General features: G+C 42.8%; 1 protein-coding gene and 1 pseudogene across 1 annotated transcript; one reads left to right on the top strand and one right to left on the bottom strand.

Annotated features, from left to right (window-relative positions):
* The first annotated feature begins 1,544 nt into the window (after positions 1–1,544).
* On the top strand, positions 1,545–23,350 carry LOC113017592 (uncharacterized). The gene is made up of 2 exons (XM_026160738.1): positions 1,545–2,297; positions 22,561–23,350. The coding sequence occupies exons 1-2, from the start codon at positions 1,548–1,550 to the stop codon at positions 22,666–22,668; spliced, it is 858 nt and encodes a 285-aa protein (XP_026016523.1). The 5' UTR covers positions 1,545–1,547; the 3' UTR covers positions 22,669–23,350.
* On the bottom strand, positions 3,153–10,647 carry LOC113017591 (uncharacterized; annotated as a pseudogene).
* Positions 23,351–26,091: the final 2,741 nt, after the last annotated feature.

Here is a 26,091-nt window from a genome sequence, read left to right as displayed (position 1 = left end):
GATATAAAAATTATATAAAAACTGTTAATCAGCAAAAGAAATGATATCATAGTTCTTGTGTTGATATTTTGATACCATGGTAGCATTTACAGGATATTGTTTTGTAGTGATATTATACAGAAAAGAGTTACTCAATAAGGCCCATTTACTAGTTGTTTTTCTCTTTCTCTCTGACCCAAGAATTGATGTGTAAAACTCACAGGCTGGTACCCCAAGGTCGAAAATACCACAGAGACGAGACCACTTCCTTACTCCCATCCTCCCTTCTTTATCTCTTAGAAAAAGGCTCGTTAAAGGCCAGGTGGTTTGTTTCAGAATTCACTAATGAAAGAACTCTGTATTCTATGTCTAGGAGTGTATTTTGCTGGAATGATCATAAATTGTAGCTGAACTGATAAACTACACAAAGGATACTTCTTTGCTCACAAGGCAGGAAGACGTTTCCTTATTTGGTCTGTACCGGTTTGAACTGAGAACTTGCTGACACACGAACCTTTTTTTCCTCTATATAAGCTGTTTTGTACTGAATAAACCTTTGAGTTGATTTTGGAAGAGCAACCTGAAGCAGTCTGTGTTTCCTTGTTCTCCCAAGCTACTCCCGGCGCTGTAACTAACCCAGCTGAACGGCATACTTGAGTGTTACTTTGAATAATTAGGAATCTAATAAAGAAAGGACAGAACTCTGCTTATTGGTGCTCGTGCCTTGGAGGGAAACCGGGACGGAGATTTTCTCTTCAGTTCTTATAAAGAAAGCCTCTATCAATCAAACACCAGCAGTGTAGCAATGTTGTTCACTTACACTGTATATAAAACACTGATTTTGGCTACATCCAGTTTTTACTGTATTATAAACATTTTTTACCATGAAGAGTAAAGTGTTTGGCATTTTTGTCATTGTTATTGAGCTCAGAGATCAGGCCCAGCCCAGTATCTACCTGGTTATGAGCAAGGAGCTGGAGGTGATAACTCAACAATAACCAGGCCATGCATGCATGGATGGATGCATGGATGGATCAGTTTGTAGGCTGTGTGTGGTCAGCAGCAGGCTGCTGGGTGTGGACCAAGAGGGAAAGCCCAGCATGTGAAACCCATCAGCAGAAGGCCAGAACAAAGGTGCACAGACAAACGCAGCCCAGACACTCAGGCAGGACGAGTAAAATAAATGGCAGCAAACACAGTATGATGTGGTAAAATGTGCTTTCTTTCACAAACAGATAGCACAAACAAGAATCACAAGAATCTCCTTTGTGGTTCTTGTTTTTCTTTTGAGTACATTAATAAAAAGTTGAAATAAAGTGGCAATAAAATTCATGCACTGAAGACCACACGAAACCCTAATTCACCCTACTACCTGTTGCCTTCACATTCCATTTGCATCCCTTGTCCACAGAATCAAAAATGACCCTTCTTCACTAAAGATCGAACATAAAGCAATTGCATTTTAAATGGAAGCCCATTTTGCATTAAGAAACACTATCAGCAATCAGAAATTGTGTATATCAGAGTTCTCTGTTTTTACTGTCCTGAAAACTGCATTAATTCAGTGGATGCGGTTAGGTTCAAAACAACGTAATATAAGAGGGCAACCAATTCAATCTAAGAGGGATCCAATTTTTATCCATTCATGTACCAGCTACTGGCTTTTTGCTGTTATGTTCTCATATCGCGTGAGAGTTTATTTGCCAGGTGTCAGAAGTCTAATAATAAAGCTCCGGCACAACGTGGTCGAAGTTACCCGCATATCGGATCGCATCATGTCAGTGAAGATCGACGCCGACCCGACCGTCCTACGGATTATCTCCTGCTATGCACCACAGACCAACTGCCCCGACGAGGAGAAGACAGAATTCTGGCGCGCCCTCGACGACCACCTGCAAACCATTAGCCCTGAGGAACACGTGGCGGTAGGCGGCGACCTAAATGGACATGTAGGCAAGGGGAGAGACGGATATCACCGATTCCATGGCGGCCAAGGATTTGGGACCAGAAACGACGAGGGTTGCCGGGTACTGGACTACGCAGAGGCCCACGATCTTGCCATGACCAACACCTTCTTCAAAAAGAAGCCGGCACACCTCATCACGTACTCCAGCGGCGGCAGAGACACCCAAATCGACTACTGGCTAGTCCGAAGACCCCATCTCAGCCTAGTCACGAACGTAAAAGTCATACCATCAACCAATATTGGCCCTCAACATCGGCTACTTGTGATGGATCTCCGACTCAACCTTGGCCAACGACGACGAAGAACACCAACCACGACGGTGGAGAAGATCAAGTGGTGGCGCCTCCCTGAGGGATCCAATTTTTATCCATTCATGTACCAGCTACTGGCTTTTTGCTGTTATGTTCTCATATCGCGTGAGAGTTTATTTGCCAGGTGTCAGAAGTCTAATAATGAATAAAGTTCAGGATATGCTTAAAAACTCACCTCAGTATAGCCGTCATCAGAAGGAAGTGCGCTTCACTGACTCATCAACTTGTCTCAGGCTTTCCACAAAGTTTCACAGTTGACCTTAAAGTAAGATGCTGCAAGCTTACCTTGCAGTGTATTACTTTTTAAGGTCTAAAGACCTTAAAGTGCGCTATAGATTGAAGTGATTTGAACTGACAACAGGGCTAATTCAGCACTTCAAGTTAACATCAATAAAAGTTTTTAAATTTATTCTGATTTCCGTTTGTTTTCATTGCCTGTGCTATCTGTTATTTAGTTCAAATTGTGGGTAGATAATGCTGTGCTGTCATGTGACCTGTTCTCTCATGTGTGCCTTTCTCTTGTTTTGTATGTATTTCTCGTTTGTTATTTATTCCTATTTTATTCCTGCAATTGGTATGGAATTCATTTTTTAAAAAAATTGATCAGTGTTTTGAAATTAGATGTGATGAAGATGTGACCTTAATTTACAAAATCAACATCATGTTGGATTCAATGAGACATGAAACTAGTGCATGAAACAGGTCTCAGTAAATGTTCTCATAGACTGCAATACACTGCCCCCTGCTGGTCATTATAAAGTCTGCAGATGTCATTTGACATGAATGTCATATTTGTGAAACAAAATAAAGGACTGTAAAATAAATGAAAATCAAATATTTATATACAGAATATTTATGTACAAATGCTGAAAAAGACATTTGAACAAGATGCACACCCAGTAAAATTTAAAAAAAAAAAAGAAAAGTCAGTTTTATCATGTGACTATCATGCTGTCATTTCTGCACAATGCACTTTACACCAGATCAAAATAAAACACTGTGAGGTCGTTCTAACCGGAAGCCCAGAGAGCTTCGACAATGCAGCACAATGCCCTGAAGCATCAGCATCAAAATATACTTCAAGTACCAAAAAGTACTCATTGTGCAGAATGCCCTATTTTTGAATAGCTGGACATTTAATTACTTTATCACCAGCTGTGACTACAGCTGATAATCAACCATGTTTCACAGGGATGTGACTACATTTAGAAATGTCACGCATTTTTAGGTATAAAGCAAAAGATGCAATGAAATAAATAAGCTATCACATATTAATCCAAATGAATTCACTGAAATACATCTGCACATTTCTGCAGCCTGACTTATTACACACGTGAACACAGTACACATTTGTTTACTGCAAGCTTGTTTCAGAGATGTGATGCAGTTAAATCTGTATGCGTCTGTTTCCTTGTAGTGTTAGTAGAGATGGTGAACCTGACACAATCCTGTGTTTAGTGTGAAGGAAACCAGTTAACAGCCGGTTTAGTAAAATTCTCTTGAACTCATGGAAAACTCATCGTCGTCTCGAAGTGAGCAGCTGAAGCGTCCCGTGTGATCAGAGGTCCTTGTCGTCCTCGCTCACCATGACGTCGAGCTCTTTGTCTTTCCGTACGACGCTCTCTGTGATGACCTCCTTGTGCTGCTCCTCCAGCTCACGCAGCTCCGCCTGCAGGCGCTCCAGGTGGAGCACTCGCCGGTTCCTCAGCAGCCGGCTGGGGAGTGGGTTCATGTCGTTGAAGGCGATGCTGGTCAGCTTCCTGCATGGACACACGCAGGTGGAAAGGACTCGATCACCAACACAGAGGAACTGGAAACTGATCAGCTTGAGTGTTTCTGTTTTATGCTGCTTGATACTTCAGGTACTGCAGTTTGAGCAGGAAATACTGGACTGACTGGACCACATGTATCCGAGAGCTGCAGATACTTAAAAATCTTTAAATCGTTGTTACTGTGATCAGGGAAATTTAAACTTCTCACAAAATTTCAGTAAAAAGGGTTTGAAGCTCAAAGATTCAACAGCTACATCCGCTACACTTCTGAGAGTGTAACAGCTCGTAGATTAAGGCGGGTGGAGGCGAGTGCGTACCTGGCATTGGAGACGGTCTTTGTGAAGAAGCGTAGGTACTGGTAGATCTCCACGCTGTCGTGAATCTTCAGGATGTCGTCCTCTTTGTATTTGAACAGAGCCAGAGTGTATCTGAAGATCACCTGCAGCACAGACACGCATTTCATAACAGGACACTCACGCCACACAATTAATTGGAAACTTTGAGGAGGTGAGTCATAAAATTACTCTTTCAGTTGTGGTGCAGTTGGGCCCTTTACTCATTACAGCTCTGATCGATTTCCAATAAGCCACTTGGTTCCTCAGTTGCCAGATAATATTAACTTACTTGGTAGTTGAGCTTTAAGTTTAAATTAAACTTTTGGGTTGGATCTACGTGGCTGAAGCTGTTGTCAGCATTTATCCCTGTGTGGTATATATTTCTGTGTCTGAACTGTGATTTTATTTCCTGAGACAAACGATGTAAAAGCTGTGCTGCATTTGTCACATTGCAGAAACAAGCCCAAAGCCATTGTCCCGCTCATCGTCTGGATTTACGCTGCTTGTGGTAGACTGTGAGGTCGTTACTAGAATGATCTGCTTTCCCACTCCTATTTCATGTCACATGACAGTTCCCCATGCTTAGTAAACAATGTCTTATTACTCCTAAAATGTAAATAAAGACATCTAAAGGTGAAAACAAAATCATTTTTGTTTCCATGGACACTACTGTGGTGCATTCAAGTGTTGTCTGCATTTCTGTCATGGTGTGTTCGGGTGTATGGTACCTTGGTACCCTCATACAGGAAGGCGTCCCACAGAGGCATCAGGATGTCGCTGGGCAGACTCTCCACAAAAACCACCAGGAACCAGTTGAAGGTGACCAGAGAGACGTCAATGTTGTGATCCTCAAAGTGAGATGCCAGGCGAGGAAGCTTCTCCGCCATGAAGTCCTTCAGCACGCGCTGGTCCGCCTGAGCACAAAGACTCACAGAGATCAGCCTCACTGATCACTAAAACAGATCACAGCAGGCAAGCAGGTGAGTGTGTCTGCTGACCTGAGAGGCCACCAGATTCTTGGTGTAGTAGTCCTGAGGCATGATGGCTTCCACCACTGCCACCAGACACCAGAAGGCGTCTTCGTCACTTTGGAGGACCAACAGAGCGAGGGCCGCTAACCTGTGGACATTGATGGAAGGTGAGGTTCTGCCTGGAAGGCGGGTCCACATAAGAACTCAGATATAAAATTTATACTTTTGTTCTGACCTGTTGAGTACCTGGCAGTAGCCAATGGCAGGGTTATGCCCGGAGAAGGCCAGAAGGATGCGGCGGAGCTGCTGGAGGGCAGGGCTGGAGGGCGGGGCTGGACGGCGAGGAGAAGTGCTGATTGGTCGTCAGGGTTCGGTGAAGGTCCAGCTGGACCTGCCTGGAGGCAGGATTAGGAGCTGTCCGACTCTTCTCACACAGCTGGAAACAGAACAGGATTACTGAGTGCTCGCCAGCATTCCCGACAGGAAGGAGGAGGAGCCACCTGTGCTCAGGTGCGGATAAAGCACTCTCTCTCTCTACAGCTGTACCTGCTGATAGCGTTGCGTGTGGCACTCTTGGCTTGTCAAAGTTCTGGCTCGGACCAAACAGCGCCACACTCTCTGCCGATACTCCCGAGGGACGCCTTCACGCACCAGAATTTTGAGCTCAGGTGAGATGATGAAGTCATCGTCGGACCTGCCTGCAAGGTACTGAACCCAGCGGCTCAGCAGGGAGTGCTCCAGACCCTCCTACAGAGACAATGATGTATGATATAAAAAGAGGATAACCATTATCTGTTAAGCATTATGTTACAATTTAACATAATGTAAAATTGTAACATTGTAAACATAATGTTACAATTTTACTTTATGTTACAGTTTAACATCATATAAAATTGTAACTGTTAGCAGAGACGGGTCTTCCAGCGGAATCTGCATGAATATTGAAGATACTTATATTGTCTAGACGGAGGAATAATCACACGTGGGGCATCGGCTTTTCACCGGAACAACACTTAGTTTTTATTATTGAACTCTCGCGTGCACTCTGCAGCATAACAGGAAGCATCCTTTCAAAATAAAATCACAACAGATGACAACGAGGGCATACCTATTAACTAGCTCAACACCCCCACTTGCACTCACGTTGTCAGCTTTACATGCATTCCAAAAGAAACAGTTTTTCTTTACTATTTTTACTATTTGTTTACACTCCAAACATATATTTCTCAAACTTCAATAACTTCCCCTTTGTTGCTGGCTTTGTCATAACATCGGCCACCATCAGACCTGTCGGACAATACTCCAATATCAAATTTCCAGCATTAACTGTTGATCTCACAAAATGATATTTGATATCGATATGCTTACACCTCTGTCTGTTAACAGGATTCTTTGCCAATGCAATAGTCCCTTGATTGTCCTCAAAAATCTTTGGCGGTCTCTTTTGATGCTCATACATGCTTTGCAACAGTTGTGTCAAGTACAAACATTCTTGTGTTGTTGCTGCCAAAGCTATGTACTCTGCTTCACAAGTTGACAAGGCAACAGTTGGCTGCTTCTTTGTTCGCCATGACACCAAAGTACCTCCTTCATTCAGGCTTACGCAGTAACCTGTAGTACTCCTCCTGTCAGTCACATCCGCAGCCCAGTCTGAGTCACTGTGACCTTGTACTCTCAAATCTTTGTCACTTTTCCTGTAGCACAATGTCTTGTCTTTTGATTGTTTCAGGTACCTTAGAACATGTTTCACAGTAGTCCAATGTTCCACAGCTGGTTCTTTGAAGTGCTGTGACAGCTTACTTACAACAAAACTCAAATCTGGTCGTGTGCAAGAGGTCAAGTAAATAAGGCTACCTAATGCCTCTCTGTACATTCTGACATTGTTCATTTTCTCAGCATCATCATTGTAGTTCAACCTTTGTTCACAAGGAGTTGATCTTGGTTTACAGTCTTGCATTTGAAATCTTTCCAGTATGTTTTCTACATATCTCTCTTGTAACATTTTTACACAATCTTGGGTTTGCTCAAAATCAATACCAAGAAAATGTTTGAGTTTCCCCATATCTTTCATTTTGAATCTTGCAGTTAGCATTTCCTTCACAGTTTTCAAAACCCTTTCATCACTGGCTGCAATAATAATATCATCAACCCATATGATCATGATCACTTTTTCTTTTCCTGTTTTCCTTGTGTAAACACAATGATCTACAGGACTCTGCATGAAACCGTTCTCTATCAAATAGTCATGTAATGTTCTGTTCCAGTTTTGGCCTGACTGTTTAAGCCCATAAAGTGACTTTTCCAGCTTGTAGACCAGTTTCTCATCTGTTTTTCCTTTTACTTCATAGCCTTCTGGCTGCTCAACATACACTTCAAAATCTATTGGTGCATGCAAGTATGCGGTTTTTACATCCATCTGATGCAAAATCAGGTTTTCTTGTATTGCACACTGCATCAATACTCTTATGCTTGTCAGGTTAGCAGTCGGAGAAAAAGTTTCATCATAGTCTATCCCAAAACACTGGTTGTAACCTTTAGCTACGTACCGTGCTTTATATTTTTCTGATCCATCACCACTGTTTTTCTTCACATATACCCATCTACCCCCCACTGCTTTCTTTCCCTCAGGTAAGATTGTTAGGGTAAAGGTGATGTTCTCTTTTAAGGATTGCATTTTCTCATCCATAGCTGCTTTCCACTCTCTAGAGTTGGGTGACCTTGCAGCTTCACTGAATGTCACGGGTGAGTTACTTATCAGTCTGTAACAGTAGTCTATGTTAGTCAGCACTTGATCATCAATGTCTTCTCCTGACTCATATTCATTTAGATAATCTGGTTTCTTTCTTGTTCTAGAAGGATACCTTCTGGAGTTTTCAGTCTCATCACTAAGTGGCATCTGACTGTTCACTTCTGGTTGGTTGTCAGTATCTGGTTCCTGTGAACTGGTACTGGGGCTTTCCCTGTTCACGTTTGGTCTCTCCCTCACCTGTATGTCTTCATCCTCAGATGTCGTATCAGTTTGTGTTTGCTTTTCCTCATTGTGTTTGGTTACAAACTTAACCAGCCTAAACTTTTGCACTTTGGCGCTGTCTGGGAAATAAACCTTGTATGCTGGACTGTTTTTGTCGTAGCCTACAAAAATCCCTTTTGTACACTTAGAATCCAGCTTACCCTTGTTTTGCTTGTACGCATAACACTCACACCCAAACTTTCGCATTCTGGATAGATTGGGCTTCCGCCCAGTCAGCAAAAAGTAAGGTGTCTACCCTGTCCGGTTGTTAAAGCATCTGTTTCTCACGATAGCCGCTGTTTGAACTGCATACGTCTATAATTCCTTTGGTATGGCACTCTCAATAAGCATGCACCTCCCCATATCAAAAAGTGTTCTCCAGCCACGTTCCGCTGTACCATTCTGGTGAGGGGAATATGGGGCTGAAGTTTCATGTCTTATTCCATGTTTGTTTAACAATACCTGGTAACTCTTTGCCATGAACTCTGTGCCGTTGTCTGACCTGATACACTTTACCTTCCCGAGTGGGGCTGTATCGGCCAAAAAGATTTCAGTTGCTTGCATTGTTTCACTTTTGTTTTTGAGAAAATATACAAATACTGCACCGGAAAAGTCATCGGTAAACAATAATGCATATCTGTGTCCATCTCGTGATTCTGGATCTATCGGCCCTGCTAGATCCGTATGTACCAGCTCGAGAGGTTTCTCAGCTCTCCTGTCAGGGTTTCTATTCCTAGTCTGGACAAATTTTCCCTGAATACACACCTCACAGTTCAAACTTTCTTTGTCAGTTTTCCCTTTGATTTTCATACCTTCAACCACATTTTGTAGCTTCAGAATGTCACTATGATTGCAATGTCCCAAAATTTCATGCCATGTCTGCACATCAAAACAATTATTACACTTATCATCGTACTCACTTACAGTCTCAAGGTAATAAAGTCTGTTGTGCTCATGGATGTGAAACTTTGTACCGTCTCTGTGTTGAAGGACGTTCCTTCCTTTCTTAAAGATGATAGTGGCTCCGTTCGTGGTGGCCGCTCTCACAGAGAAGATATTCTGTGGAAATGAGGGAATGCATAGGGCGTCTTTCAGTGTTGTTTTACACTGTCTCCCTCTGCTGTCTATCAAGCACACCTCTGCATCTCCTCTGCCTTCAGCCACTCCTTTACACCTGGTGCCATCAGCTAATTCCACACAGTGCGTTCCCGGCTGGAAGTCGTCATTAAATTTCTTGAACGCTGTTTTATCATTCAGGATGTGTGATGTTGCGCCAGTATCCACCATTAGGCCTTTGGTCCTGATGTCTTGTGGCTGTTGAGGTGCAGCGTAGTCATCGCTCATCCGGAAGACATAGGTGTCGTCGCTCTCTGCGTTGCCGCCCTCCTCCGAGGCTGTGCGTGCTTCATCATTCCGTTGTCGTCTCCTGCAAGTCGACTCTCGATGGGTGTTGCTCCTACAGTGACCGCACCACTGTCTGTAGCGGCATGCTCTGGCCTTGTGTCCCCGTTGGCCACACTTAAAACAGACTATGTCTGACATGTCTCTCCTGTGGTCATTAGCAGCTGCTGCGGGTCTCACGCTGGGTTGCACTCTCGCCTTCATGATGTTATCCTCTTGTTCCATTAAGCGCATTTTCTCAGTGTCCTCATAGCTGCGGAGTTTCGTTTTAAATTCCGCAAACTTGATTTCTGATTCACTTTGCGTAATGTGAACGGAAAAAGGTTTAAATGTTTCTGGTAAACCTTTTAACACCATCGCTACAAGCAGACCATCACTAAGTGTCTCTCCAGCATTTCTCAGGGCTGTAATAAATGTCTCTGCGCGTATGATGTACTCCGTGACGCTCTCACTGCTTGCTTTCTTCAGAGAAGTCAGTTCGGTATAAAGGCTGATAATTCTTGGTTTACCTTTTCCTGCATAATAGTCTCTTAAAATTTTCAGTGCCTCGCGTCCATCATCGGCAGCTTCTCTCATCACGAGCGACAAACTCTTATCATCCAGGAACTGTATTAACTCTGCATAGGCCTGGGCATTCTTATCTTCGTCGTCCTCATCGTCGTCATCACTTTTCAATATTGTGTCTTTTAGACCTTGTAATCTAAGATGTCCCAAAAATTTTGTCTCCCACAGTTCATAATTCTTCTCATCTCCGTCAAAAACCAACCTTGCCCATCGGCCACTGGGTTCACCAGCACGCTTATTCATGGTGCTAACTTAGCACGCTAGCCCTCACCGAACACGCTGTACTTTGCGACTTTTCTGGTGGTAAACTTTCCCCTGGCGTAGCTTCAATGTTTTCCTGGGCCCATAACCTGTTAGCAGAGACGGGTCTTCCAGCGGAATCTGCATGAATATTGAAGATACTTATATTGTCTAGACGGAGGAATAATCACACGTGGGGCATCGGCTTTTCACCGGAACAACACTTAGTTTTTATTATTGAACTCTCGCGTGCACTCTGCAGCATAACAGGAAGCATCCTTTCAAAATAAAATCACAACAGATGACAACGAGGGCATACCTATTAACTAGCTCAACAGTAACATTATGTTTACAATGTTACAATTTACAAATTGTAACATGATGTTACAATTTTACATGATGTTAAATTGTAGCTGTTAAGGGTGGTGAGTTAGCGAACCTAGACGCGGACTTCTCGTTTAAGTTGAACAGTGTCTTTATTTACAGTGAAGCCAAAATCAATCCACAGTTATCCACAGTGCAAGTCCCTTCAGTGCTCCTCTCCCCGTCTCCCCTCGTGTGTCCACAAAACTCCCTAGAATCAGTGAAGTGTCCCCTTCCGTCTCTCCGTCTCGATCGCGTCCAGGCTTATTAGGCAGCTCAGAGTGGCAGCACTTACGGGTCGGAGGTAACAATCGCAGCGGAGAAAAAGCGGAGCGAGAGAGGAGAACAAAAAAACACACACACACAGGTCGACCGGTCGGGGCACCGTCCGACTCTGACAGTAACATAATGTAAAATTGTATTATGTTTACAATGTTACAATCCCTACCCTCACCTATGGCCACGAGCTGTGGGTAGTGACCGAAAGAACGAGATCGCGTATACAAGCGGCAGAAATGAGCTTCCTCCGAAGGGTGGCTGGCCTCTCCCTTAGAGATAGGGTGAGAAGTTCGGCCGTCCGGGAGGGGCTCAGAGTAGAGCAGCTGCTGCTCCACATCGAAAGGAGCCAGCTGAGGTGGTTCGGGCATCTGACAAGGATGCCCCCTGGGCGCCTCCTGGGTGAGGTGTTCCAGGCATGTCCCACCGGGAGGAGGCCCCGGGGCAGACCCAGGACACGCTGGAGAGATTATATCTCTCGGCTGGCCTGGGAACGCCTTGGTGTTCCCCCGGATAAGCTGGAGGAGGTGGCTGGGGAGAGGGAGGTCTGGGCCTCTTTGCTTAGGCTGCTGCCCCCGCGACCTCGGATAAAGCGGATGAAGATGGATGGATGGATGGATGGATGGATGTTACAATTGTAAAATTGTAACATTATGTTTACAATGTTACAATTTCACATTATGTTAAATTGCAACATGATGTAAAATCGTAACATTAAGTTTACAATGTTACAATTGTAAATATAATTTACCCAATTAATTCTGTCATAACAGAAGTATGACTTCTCTGTGTTATTAATCCGTATTAATATCATAGGGAGATTAATATCCCTACAATATTAAGCATCAGACTTTATCAAATTTTCTAAAAACTTTTTTTGTTGGATAGTGTAGCGCAGCTGGATAGTGTAGTGGTAATACTACACATCTTTGGAGTCGCACGTTCGATTCCCACCCAGTATCCAGTAAGGGTCCTGGCTAGACCCCTCATGCTAACCAAAAATCCCTGGAATGGTGCGGCTATGTCTGCTGTCTCTCCGCTTGAATTTAGAGCTTGCTTGTTTGTTAAATGTATTATTTACTGTTTTTAGTTTACTCCATAACGGGGCTGGATATCGGGCGTCCTGCACCACCCATCCGGTCTGGAGCATAGCGAAACCATTTCTGCACTGTTTGAACGAAGGTAAACTCAGAAACTGCCCCCACCTGCTGAGTCAGGCCATCTAAGACAACAAAAACCCCCCAAAACAAACAAACAAAAAAACAGTAAAAAAAAGAGGGGTTCAATTAGAGTTCAAATATGAATAACCTCTCGCCAAAAGTCTTTAACAGCTAGAAAGCTGGCAAACTACTAAGCTGATCAACATGAAAGGCACAAGGTGGAAATCAGCAAACTGCTGCCTCACTTTGTTCACCTGTGCTCTATATTTCATGGTCCGGTTGGCTGCAGGACCAAACATTTGGCCTTACACCTTATTTCTTTATGTTTTGCTTCCAAGGTGCCAGACTTGTAGGTAACTTTTTACACTGACATGACCTCAGCAATAGTTTCCAGTCTTTCAACTTCCTTGGGCTTTGGCTGCTTTTTTACTCATTTTCAGTCCAGTCCTTCTACCTGACCATTTTCAGAGAACTCTAAGGAGCTTGGGGGAAAAAAGCAACCGGACTTCTTTAACTTTTTTGAAGACGTTTCGCTTCTCATCCCAGAAGCTTTTTCAGTTCACTGAAGCCTCATAAGAAAGTGACACAATGACATTTAGATAATAAAACTCGCCAAAAATGCACCTTAAGAGCACTGTCTCTTTAAATACCCTCTTTTGCTTGGTCTGCTCCTTATTTTTTCTCATTTTTTCTTACTTTGGAGGACCAGCAGAGCGAGGGCCGCTAACCTGTGGACATTCATGTAAGGTGACGTTGTGTCTGGAAGGCGGGTCCACATAAGAACTCAGATATAATATTTATATTTTTGTTCTAACCTGTTGAGTCCCTGGCAGCAGCCAATGGCAAGGTTGTGCCAGCCAGCAGGATGCTGCGGAGCTGCTGAAGGGCGGGGCTGGAGTCTGAAAGTAAGAGCTCGTTTAGACTCTATTCTGTGAACAGGCTTGCTCCCACGAATATGTGAATTCATCTGTAAAAGAGTTTAACTCTAATGCACCTGTTCCTCCTGCTCCCTGCTGCAGGGCGGCCTGTTGGACTACGAATGCCAGTGCGGAGCTAAGAAGATCAAAGAGGAGCTGTTGTTCTTGAACCTGCCAAAGTGAGTAACCTCAAATCGGTCCCCAAAGGCCTCAAACCACCACAGTTCAGTCGGTGTCAGTTTTGTTCATGTCATGTCCTCCTTGCGTCTTCCTTTGAGCCTCTCCTCTTTGTCTCATCTCTTTCAGTGTGCTGATCCTCCAGCTGAAGTGGTTTACGTTCACTCCATCGTTCACCGTGGAGAAGAAGAACAGCCCCATTGTTCTGACACAGCAGCTGGTGATCAGCCAGGACACAGCCTTTACTGAAGAGGTAAGGGAAAAGGCACACCGTTCATTTCAAGTATGGATGGAGCCCATTTCTAAGCTAACGGGTGGTGCCGCTGCCCTCTCCCAGTAAACTGCTCGCTATTTGTTGGTCAGCGTGATCAGTCGTTTGGGCTCCTCAGCTTACAGCGGTGAGTGGGTGCTTTCAGACACATGTGCTGAATGCAGGTCAGCTTTGAAAGTTTATGAGACGTTAATAAGTGCGCCTTCTCCTCTCAGGACATTACGTCTGTGACGGCGTTCACCAGATGAGCGGAAGAGACGACGTCACAGACAGCCGGCTCACGTACGATGACGAGTTGGTCTGCCAGACCACGTGTGAGTCTGTGTGTGAGCAGCGGCAGAGAACAGCTTACCTGCTATTCTATAAAAGACAGGTGACGTCTCCCAGCAAACAGTCAGCATGTCTGTGCAAATATTCAGTGTAACTTGTAGAAAAACCCTCACACTCAGTTTATTTGTGTTTTTCTTTTTCTATTTCTTACTTTCTTTGCCGCACTAGAAAGGCAGCAGAGTCGGGACTCAGATCTGCAGCAACACCTTCATTGTTATTGTTATTATTGTTGTTAGTACTGTTGTTGTTATGATTGATATTGTTACTGTTATGATCAGTTTTATTATTATTATTATTATCATTATTAATTTTTTAATACATTTGTTTATCTTTATTATTATTAGTAGTAATGTTGTTGTTTATGTTGTTATTGTTATTATTATTACTGGTATTTTTGACATCATTATTATTATTTTGTTGTTATTGTCATTATTAGTAGAAGTAGTATTAGTTATATCATTTTTATATCAGCCTGGAGTGAACAACATGAAAGCATGGATCCATCCTCCCTCACATTCACAATTCAGGCTGCTGGTGTAATCGTGCGGGGGATATTTTCCTGGTACACTTTGGGACCTTTAAATGCTACAGTCTGAGTATTGTTATGACCACAGTGTACCCTCTTCTGATGGCTGAAAGTAAAAGGGGGTCCAGTACCGGTTCCGGTACCAGGCCTACTGACAATTTAACATAATGTAAAATGGTAACATAGTAAACAGAATGTTACCATTTAACATAATGTAAATGGTAACATTGTAAACATAATGTTACCATTTAACATAATGTTAAATGGTAACATTGTAAACATAATGTTACCATTTAACATAATGTTAAATGGTAACATTGTAAACAGAATGTTACCATTTAACACAATGTAAAATGGTAACATTGTAAACAGAATGTTACCATTTAACACAATGTGAAATGGTAACATTGTAAACAGAATGTTACCATTTAACACAATGTAAAATGGTAACATTGTAAACAGAATGTTACCATTTAACACAATGTAAAATGGTAACATTGTAAACAGAATGTTACCATTTAACACAATGTAAAATGGTAACATTGTAAACAGAATGTTACCATTTAACACAATGTAAAATGGTAACATTGTAAACAGAATGTTACCATTTAACACAATGTAAAATGGTAACATTGTAAACAGAATGTTACCATTTAACACAATGTAAAATGGTAACATTGTAAACAGAATGTTGCCATTTAACATTATGTTAAATATAACTAACGGATTTACTTTACCAAATGGACCATCCCGGCCTTGCCGTATTGGTCTATTTGATTCACCTTTGTTTTTCTTGTTTATTTTATTTTCACTTGCTACACATAGGACAGACATGACTGGGGGAAAGAAAGGGGAGAAAGAAAGAGGGAAAGAAAAACAGCAGGGAAGAGGAATGGTGATAAAGGGCAAAAAACAAAAACCAACAAAACAAACAGACAAAAAATATATATATCAGTCACTTCAACTCAAAGAAGTCCAGACGCTTTTCTTTCCAAGCTCCTTTGACTGACTGTTAGGACAACTTATTTATTGCAAGCATGCAGTACAAGAATAACTCGATGTTTCTGACTTTGCATTACGAATTGTTTACCCACTGACAAACATTTCAAATGAAATTAAATTAAAAAACAATTTGTGGTAACCTGATTTTAATTCAAAAAGAATCATTAACAACACTTCTTGTAATGGTGTCAAAATCAGCCCAACTTTTATTTTCAAATGCAAAAAGTAAAAGAAAATGAGCCAACATACTGGACACATATAATTGTCAATATAATTGTTTATAAACAATTATACTGTCATCATTGTTACAGATATGGAAACTTTATTAACAATTTGTCCAAGTAAAAAAATGCCCTGCTAATTGTTGGGGTTTTCTCTCCTCTAGCCCTTTCCTTTAAGCTCTTCTTTACATCCCCCCCCCCCCACCTTTTCTTTTTTCTTAATAATATAACAATAAAAACAATTGGCTGCATTTTAAATGTGTCAGATCAATGTCTTTATTCAAGAATACAAGAAATGGTAATAGCTGCATGTGTGTTTGAGTGTGTGCATAATATGCATACTTTACTTGTTGGATCCAAATCCCACAAGGAATCAAATAAAACAAGAAGACAAACAAAAACAAAACAAAAATATATTTCTCTCCCTTCCCAGGTCAGGTTCACAAAAGCATTGCAGCTCTTTATTCCTCTTGTACAGCTCCAGAGTCTGTCAGCCAAAAAGAAACTACTGAGGTTCCAACACCCAGTGTTTCTGTAAACACATCATCATCATCATCATCAACTTTATTTATAAAGCACTTTAAAACAACCACAGCTGACACAAAGTGCTGTACATTGGAACTGTAAAATAAAATTACATGAGATATAAATAAAAAACAAATAAAAGAAGAGTGAAATCATTAATTAAATAACTACTGCATTAAAAAAGAAACTAAGTCTCACTGAGGTTAAAAGCCAAGGAATAAAAGTGGGTTTTAAGACGTGATTTAAAAGTGGACAGTGAAGGGGCCTCTCTAACATGCATGGGCAAATTATTCCATAATTTTGGAGCCACAATAGAGAAGGCCCTGTCCCCTCTGAGCTTCCTCCTGGATCTCGGTACCTCCAGGAGCAGCTGGTCAGCTGACCTGAGAGACCGACAGGGTATGTGGGGATGAAGAAGCTCAGAGAGGTAAGGCGGGGCAAGACTGTGTAGACATTTAAAAACAAACATAAGAATTTTAAAATTAACTCTAAAAGACACAGGCAGCCAGTGCAGAGAGGCCAGCACGGGGGTTATATGCTCTCTCTTTCGAGTTCCTGTTAGGAGTCGTGCAGCCGCATTTTGAACCAGCTGCAGACGTGAGAGCAATAACTGACTGACCCCCACATAAAGTGAGTTACAGTAGTCCAGGCGGGAAGAAATAAAAGCATGGATCACTGTTTCAAGGTGCTGCCTCGAAAGAAAAGATTTTAGTCTTGCCAGTCGCCTTAAATGATAAAAACTGGACTTCACCACTGCTCTGATTTGGTTGTCCAATTTAAAATCACTGTCCAACTTAAAACCAAGGTCAGTAACAACAGATTTAAAATAGACTTCCAGGGATCCTAAAACAACAGAGGAGGACTCACAGGGACCACTGGGTCCAAACACCAACACTTCTGTTTTCTTTTTATTAAAATTTAAAAAGTTTCGAGCCAACCAAGCTTTAATGTCATCTAGACATGTCAAGAGAGGTTTTATGGAGATGGCATCCTTGCGTTTTAGTGTCAAATAAATTTGGCAGTCATCGGCATAACAGTGAAATGAGATCCCATGCCTTCTAAGGATAGAACCCAGAGGCAGTAGATACAGAGAAAAGAGCAGTGGCCCTAAAATTGAGCCCTGTGGGACACCACATGACAGAGGAGCAGAAGACGATTCGTAACCGAGAAGGCTGACAGAGAAAGTTCTATCTGACAAATAAGACCTAAACCAATTGAGTGCAGTGCCACCAATACCCACTACATCATGTAATCGAGAAATTAAAATATTGTGGTCTACTGTGTCAAAGGCAGCAGTTAGGTCAAGCAAGACAAGAACAACATGGTTACCAGAATCACATGCCAGAAGGATGTCATTAAAAACCCTTAGTAATGCAGATTCTGTGCTGTGAAGGGTTTTAAAACCTGACTGAAAAACCTCAAAGATTCCATTTTCATCTAGAAAATCTTTCAGTTGACTAAAAACAATTTTCTCTAAAACCTTGGAGACTAAAGGCAGCTTGGAAATAGGCCTATAGTTCGCTAAAACTGTGTGATCAAGGCCAGGTTTCTTAAGCAGTGGCTGTACTACTGCATGTTTGAAATTTGCAGGAACCACACCAGAAGACAGACTGCTGTTAATAATGTCAAGGACATACTGTTGTATACTAGGAAAAATTTCTTTAAAGAATTGTGGAGGGACAGGATCCCGTGGGGAACCTGTGGGCTTAATATGGCGAACCACATCCTCTAAAGAGGAGAGCGTCACAAGCTCAAACTGAGTGAAAACAGCAGCGCAAGGGACAGAGACAGAGGGGTCAGAGTCAGGAGCTGTGATAAGAGCCCTGATGGTGACAACCTTTTCAATAAAAAAGTTCAGAAAATCATTGCAAATCTCAGGAGAAACTTCCAAACAGACATTCAAAGGAGTATTAAGAACAGTGTCAATGGTCCTAAATAACACACGTGGGTTATGACAGTTGGAAGAAATAATATTTGCAAAATATTCCCTTTTTGCCTCTTTAACGTTGTTCTGGTAGCGATGCCAGCAGTCTTTGAGAATTTGAAATGATACATGCAGTTTATCCTTTTTCCACCTCCGTTCTGCTCGACGACATTCCCTCTTAACAGCACGACTGCTCTCATTAAACCAAGGCTCAGGTTTAGCCTTAAGCTGCCTGGTTTTTAAAGGAGCCACAGAGTCCATGATTTTTTGACAGCAAGAATTAAACCAGGAATGTAGGTCTTCTGTGTCAGAGGAAACAAAGTCAGAAGGCCCGCCGAGCTGATTAAAAGCAGCAGAAAACTGCGCAGCAGTGGCGGGGTTAATAACCCGACAGCACCGAGTAGCAGCGCCAGGTTTAACTGCGGTATATGTCAAACCAACGTTGAATAACACAGGCATATGATCTGAGAGTGCACAGTCACAAATCTCCAAGTCAGTGACAGGCAGACCATATGACAGAACAAGGTCCAGTGTGTGTCCGTGCTCATGTGTAGGGCCACGTACGGACTGTACCAGGCTAAAAGAGTCAATAAGGCTTAAAAAGTCCTTTACCAGTGGCTTATCAGGACAGCATACATGTATATTAAAATCTCCAACAATAAGAACACTATCATAGTTGGGCATAATCCCAGCTAAAAAAATCAGAAAAGTCGTTTATGAAGTTCTTATTGTATTTCGGGGGGCGATAGATGACAGCGCAGAAAATCGGGTTTGTACGACTCACCTCAAATGAGGTAAGTTCAAAGCTGGAGAACGAAGGCTGTAGAAAACACTGCTTACATTTAAAATCCTTTTTGTAAACAGTCACTGTGCCTCCACCTCTGCCTGACGTCCGTGGCGAGTTAAAATAGCAACAATCCACAGGTAAAAGTTCAGATAGAACACTGGACTCACCAACACTCAGCCACGTCTCAGTCACACACAGAAAATCCAGATCACGGGAACTGAAGAAGTCCCGAAGAATAAAAGTTTTGTTTAAAAGTGATCTGGCGTTCACCAGGCCAATCCTAGCTGGAGCTGGAGTTGGCGCTCGGGGTTCAGGAGGTCCAGAAACCCGCCGCAGCGATCTCAGATTCCGATAATGTTGACAGCGGAGGTTTAGCCTGGGAGGGCATGGGCAGCGAGGCCGAGGAGCATCATCATCAAAGCCGACCACAGGCACCAAACAGGTATCAACAGGATCCAGAAAACGCCGAGACGCAAACAGCCTTGGCAAGAATCCATGCACTGGTCGGAAAACAGCAGAATAATTCTTTAGGTAAAACTTTAGCTTCACCAGGCGACCGCTTCGTTTACCCCGGCGACGAGGACGCTTTCGCCGGGAAGGTAGCGTGGGAACCCGGTACAGGTAACCCGGGGTTTCCGATGCAAATGGGGGCAGGGGTTGCTGCCCACCAGCTCCAAAGGACACAATATTTTGGACCACAGGTTTGAGGTCCAATAGTGTCTGGCGATCATACCTCAGCAGAGACTTTGTTTCATGAATGACACAAATTAAAAATAACATAAACAGGAACAAACTTGGCAGTGACAGACGAGCAGCCACACACACCGGCGCCATCTTGCCAATCTTCAGTGTGAGGTTTCCCTCAGAAGCATGTAGAACAGGGGTGGACAATTCCAGATGAAAATGAACAGTCATCCACATCTAAAAGATTTGTAGATTCGAGGGACCGGTATAATACATCTAGTACATCTTTGTTTAAACCTCAGAACACAAAAAGGGAACAAACCATTGTATACAGATTTAAAAGTGCGCAAAGCAACGAACAGTCACCCTCTGAAACAGCTGAGGTTATCACAACCATTGTTTCTGTAAATACACAGGAACAGTCACCCACCTCAAAAAGATTAGTATATTCAAGGGACCAGTGTATCTACTCTGGTCAAAAGAATCCATGCTTCGTACTGATGTCCACAATTCCTTTTTATTCCTCTCACAATCATGGAGCACCGTGAAAACTAGAAACGAGTAAAATAATATCAATAGCACATATGACATCCATCTCAGCCACTTATTTCTTTTCACAAGGTGCACAAGTGCTTAACAAATAACAGCATAATGTTTTTACCGTGTACGCCTTGTAAAAACAGTAGTAGAAAAGTTGTAGATTCGTGCTCTTGTGGGGGAGACGTATGTTATCCACCACCTCGATAGCTAGCCGAGAATTCGAGGGTCACTAGAGCCGCCGAGAATGCATGAACTACTTACGGTAGGACGTTTTGCCAAAGTAAGACGTTTTGTCAGAACACCGAGTCCTCAGGAGGATGCAGCCCATGAATTTGGGCACGATCTCAGATGCACTTCTGGTGTTGTCATGGCAACCCACACAAACATTTCAGCGTCAGCTACAATGAGGCGGAGCCCTTACTGAAACACTGAGCTCAGGTAGAGTGAAAGACAACATTTTTCCGCATCCAAAACAGCAGCGCTGTTCCTGTGACCTCTAGTAAAGCCTCTACTTGGGAAAAGGGAGTCTTTCATCAAAGCATCCTGCAGAAGTTGAATAAAAATATGCAAATGTTTAAATGATGCAACTTAATGAAGGCTGACAGCAGTTGTACTATTTTACATTGCAGCGAACAGGGGTGACCATTATTTTCAACGTTTTTACAGCATTTTTCACATTGAAAGTGAAATAATATAAATAATGTGTCAATTAAATTGCATTAATATTTAAAAATACAAAAACTACAGCTTTGTTCACAAGCCAATAAAAATGTACTTGGGCCAGTGGTAAATGAAAATAACACTTATTCAGCACCTGGTTGTTGCGGCTGCATCAGGACACCAGATGTTCAGCCTCCATCCTGTAGGCAGACTTATCCCCGTCTGAGAGGAGTCCAATAATGGTGGTGTCATCTGCAAGCTTAATTAATTTGACAGACTGCTGGTTGGAGGTGCGGCAGTTGGTGTACAGGGAGAAGGGCATAGAAGAAAGAACACAGCCCTGAGGGGAGCTCGTGCTGATGGTCCGGGAGTCCAAGACATTCTTCCCCAGCCTCACTGGTTGCTTCCTGTCCGTCAGGAAGTCAGTGATCCACCGGCAGATGGGATCAGGCACATTCATCTGGGAAAGCAATCCTTGAAGAAGGTCTGAAAGGATGGTGTTGAAGGTAGAGCTGAAGTCCACAAACAGGATCCTAGCATAGATTCTGCAGGACAAAGTGTAGGGCCATGTTGATGGCATCGTCTACAGACCTGTTGGCTCTGTATGCAAACTGCAGGGGGTCCAGGAGGGGGGCCGTGAGGGTCTTAAGATAGGAGAGAACCAGGCGCTCAAAAGACTTCCTGACCAGATGTCAGAGCCAGAGGTCTGTAGTCTTTTCGTCCAGTGATCTTTGGCTTCTTGAAAGCTATATATGATATAAAAATTATATAAAAACTGTTAATCAGCAAAAGAAATGATATCATAGTTCTTATAAAGAAAGCCTCTATCAATCAAACACCAGCAGTGTAGCAATGTTGTTCACTTACACTGTATATAAAACACTGATTTTGGCTACATCCAGTTTTTACTGTATTATAAACATTTTTTACCATGAAGAGTAAAGTGTTTGGCATTTTTGTCATTGTTATTGAGCTCAGAGATCAGGCCCAGCCCAGTATCTACCTGGTTATGAGCAAGGAGCTGGAGGTGATAACTCAACAATAACCAGGCCATGCATGCATGGATGGATGCATGGATGGATCAGTTGTAGGCTGTGTGTGGTCAGCAGCAGGCTGCTGGGTGTGGACCAAGAGGGAAAGCCCAGCATGTGAAACCCATCAGCAGAAGGCCAGAACAAAGGTGCACAGACAAACGCAGCCCAGACACTCAGGCAGGACGAGTAAAATAAATGGCAGCAAACACAGTATGATGTGGTAAAATGTGCTTTCTTTCACAAACAGATAGCACAAACAAGAATCACAAGAATCTCCTTTGTGGTTCTTGTTTTTCTTTTGAGTACATTAATAAAAAGTTGAAATAAAGTGGCAATAAAATTCATGCACTGAAGACCACACGAAACCCTAATTCACCCTACTACCTGTTGCCTTCACATTCCATTTGCATCCCTTGTCCACAGAATCAAAAATGACCCTTCTTCACTAAAGATCGAACATAAAGCAATTGCATTTTAAATGGAAGCCCATTTTGCATTAAGAAACACTATCAGCAATCAGAAATTGTGTATATCAGAGTTCTCTGTTTTTACTGTCCTGAAAACTGCATTAATTCAGTGGATGCGGTTAGGTTCAAAACAACGTAATATAAGAGGGATCCAATTTTTATCCATTCATGTACCAGCTACTGGCTTTTTGCTGTTATGTTCTCATATCGCGTGAGAGTTTATTTGCCAGGTGTCAGAAGTCTAATAATGAATAAAGTTCAGGATATGCTTAAAAACTCACCTCAGTATAGCCGTCATCAGAAGGAAGTGCGCTTCACTGACTCATCAACTTGTCTCAGGCTTTCCACAAAGTTTCACAGTTGACCTTAAAGTAAGATGCTGCAAGCTTACCTTGCAGTGTATTCCTTTTTAAGGTCTAAAGACCTTAAAGTGCGCTATAGATTGAAGTGATTTGAACTGACAACAGGGCTAATTCAGCACTTCAAGTTAACATCAATAAAAGTTTTTAAATTTATTCTGATTTCCGTTTGTTTTCATTGCCTGTGCTATCTGTTATTTAGTTCAAATTGTGGGTAGATAATGCTGTGCTGTCATGTGACCTGTTCTCTCATGTGTGCCTTTCTCTTGTTTTGTATGTATTTCTCGTTTGTTATTTATTCCTATTTTATTCCTGCAATTGGTATGGAATTCATTTTTTTTTAAATTGATCAGTGTTTTGAAATTAGATGTGATGAAGATGTGACCTTAATTTACAAAATCAACATCATGTTGGATTCAATGAGACATGAAACTAGTGCATGAAACAGGTCTCAGTAAATGTTCTCATAGACTGCAATACACTGCCCCCTGCTGGTCATTATAAAGTCTGCAGATGTCATTTGACATGAATGTCATATTTGTGAAACAAAATAAAGGACTCTGTAAAATAAATGAAAATCAAATATTTATATACAGAATATTTATGTACAAATGCTGAAAAAGACATTTGAACAAGATGCACACCCAGTAAAATTAAAAAAAAAAAAAAGAGAAGTCAGTTTTATCATGTGACTATCATGCTGTCATTTCTGCACAATGCACTTTACACCAGATCAAAATAAAACACTGTGAGGTCGTTCTAACCGGAAGCCCAGAGAGCTTCGACAATGCAGCACAATGCCCTGAAGCATCAGCATCAAAATATACTTCAAGTACCAAAAAGTACTCATTGTGCAGAATGCCCTATTTTTGAATAGCTGGACATTTCAGAATCAGAATCAGAAACTTTATTGTCATTGTCATGAGAACAACGAAATTAAGAATGGTCCCCGATCATTGCATCATCCCTAGCAATATCAAAATATAAATAAAACAATAAAATTCAATAAATAAAATAGATAGAATACTTAAAATACTAATAAGATATAACAGTAAAACATTCACATACATTCCCACACACATGCTTCAGACCGTGCATAGATTAACACAAGAGTGGCGTGATGGACATTTTTTTGTAGTATTCAGATGTGTTATTGCAGTTGGATAACAGCTGTGTTTGAGTCTATTAGTCCTTGCTCTGATTGCCCTGTACCGTCTGCCTGAGGGCAACAGTTCGAACAGGGAGTGGCCAGGATGTGAGGTGTCTTTTATGATGTTTTGGGCCTTTTTAAAACAGTGGGCGTTGTGTAGAACTTCCAGTGTGGGGAGAGGGCAGCCAGTGATCTTTTGGGCGGTGTTAATGATCCCTTGGAGTGCTTTCCTCTGAGCCCCTGTGCAACTAGTGTACCAGATGCATATGCAGTAAGTTAGAACACTCTCAATGGTGGCTCTGTAGAAGGACACCAGCAGTCTCTGTGTGATGTTATTCCTCCTGAGAATTCTCAGGAAGTACAGTCTCTGTTGGGCCTTTTTCAGCAGCTCGGAGGTGTTCACACTCCAGGAAAGGTTCTCCTCTATATTGACTCCCAGGAAGCGGAAGCTTGCCACCCTTTCTACACAGTCCCCATTTATGAATAGTGGTTGGATCTCTGCCTTTTTCCTTCTGAAGTCTATTATGAGTTCTTTGGTTTTTGAAGTGTTGAGGAGGAGGTTATTGGCCTTACACCATGACGTCAGCTGCTCCACCTCGTCTCTGTACGTAGACTCGTCTCCCTTGGAAATGAGCCCCACCACTGTGGTGTCATCTGCAAATTTCACAAAGATGTTGCTGTGGTGGCGAGGAGTGCAGTCGTGTGTGTAGAGAGAGTAGAGCAGTGGACTGAGCACACAGCCCTGGGGTGAGCCAGTGCTGAGACTCAGGGCTGAGGATGTGTGATGGCCAACTCTGACTCTCTGTCTACGGCCCGAGAGGAAGCTATTGATCCACATGCAGGTGCTGTATGGAAGCCCCAGGTCTTGTAGCTTGGCCACCAGTTTGTGTGGAAGGATGGTGTTAAAAGCTGAGCAGTAATCCACGAAGAGCATCCGCACATAGCTACCATGCTCTTCCAGGTGAGTTAATGCAGCATGGAGTGCTGTGGCTACAGCGTCTTCCGTGGATCGGTTTGCTCTGTAGGCAAACTGGTGTGGATCCAGGCTGCGGGGCAGGGCTGCTGTGATGTGTCTGCGGACCAGCTTCTCAAAGCATTTCATTACCACTGGGGTGAGTGCCACCGGTCTGTAGTCATTCAGGCCGGTGATGTGGGGCTTCTTAGGCAAGGGGACTATGGTGGAGGACTTCAGGCAGAGTGGGACAGTCGCCTGTGCGAGGGATTTGTTGAAAATCCTGGTGAAGATCCCAGCCAGCTGTCCTGCACAATCCCTCAATATTCGACCTGGCACACCATCAGGACCCGCCGCCTTCCTCGGGTTAACAGCCTGCAGCATGCGCCTCACCTCGTGCTCTTCCAGGGTGAGGGTGGTGCTGCTATGGGTGGCGTGTTGCTGCTGTGGCTCCAATACCTCCGGTACCCTGGTCTCAAAGCGGGCAAAGAAGATATTCAGCTCCTCTGCCAGCTCCAGGTCACCGTCCGCAGCTCCGAGATTGATCTTATAGTTGGTTAGGTGCTGGATGCCTTGCCACACCTGCCGGCTGGTATTACTCTTCAAATGGTCCTTTAATTACTTTATCACCAGCTGTGACTACAGCTGATAATCAACCATGTTTCATAGGGATGTGACTACATTTAGAAATGTCACGCATTTTTAGGTATAAAGCAAAAGATGCAATGAAATAAATAAGCTATCACATATTAATCCAAATGAATTCACTGAAATACATCTGCACATTTCTGCAGCCTGACTTATTACACACGTGAACACAGTACACATTTGTTTACTGCAAGCTTGTTTCAGAGATGTGATGCAGTTAAATCTGTATGCGTCTGTTTCCTTGTAGTGTTAGTAGAGATGGTGAACCTGACACAATCCTGTGTTTAGTGTGAAGGAAACCAGTTAACAGCCGGTTTAGTGAAATTCTCTTGAACTCATGGAAAACTCATCGTCGTCTCGAAGTGAGCAGCTGAAGCGTCTCGTGTGATCAGAGGTCTTCGTCGTCCTCGCTCACCATGACGTCGAGCTCTTTGTCTTTCCGTACGACGCTCTCGGTGATGAACTCCTTGTGCTGCTCCTCCAGCTCACGCAGCTCCGCCTGCAGGCGCTCCAGGTGGAGCACTCGCCGGTTCCTCAGCAGCCGGCTGGGGAGTGGGTTCATGTCGTTG

This window comes from Astatotilapia calliptera, unplaced genomic scaffold (genome assembly GCF_900246225.1).
Source record: "Astatotilapia calliptera unplaced genomic scaffold, fAstCal1.2 U_scaffold_155, whole genome shotgun sequence".
Taxonomy (NCBI): Eukaryota; Metazoa; Chordata; class Actinopteri; order Cichliformes; family Cichlidae; genus Astatotilapia; species Astatotilapia calliptera.
Note: the sequence above shows the minus strand (reverse complement) of the source record. Positions and strands in the feature narration are given on the sequence as shown.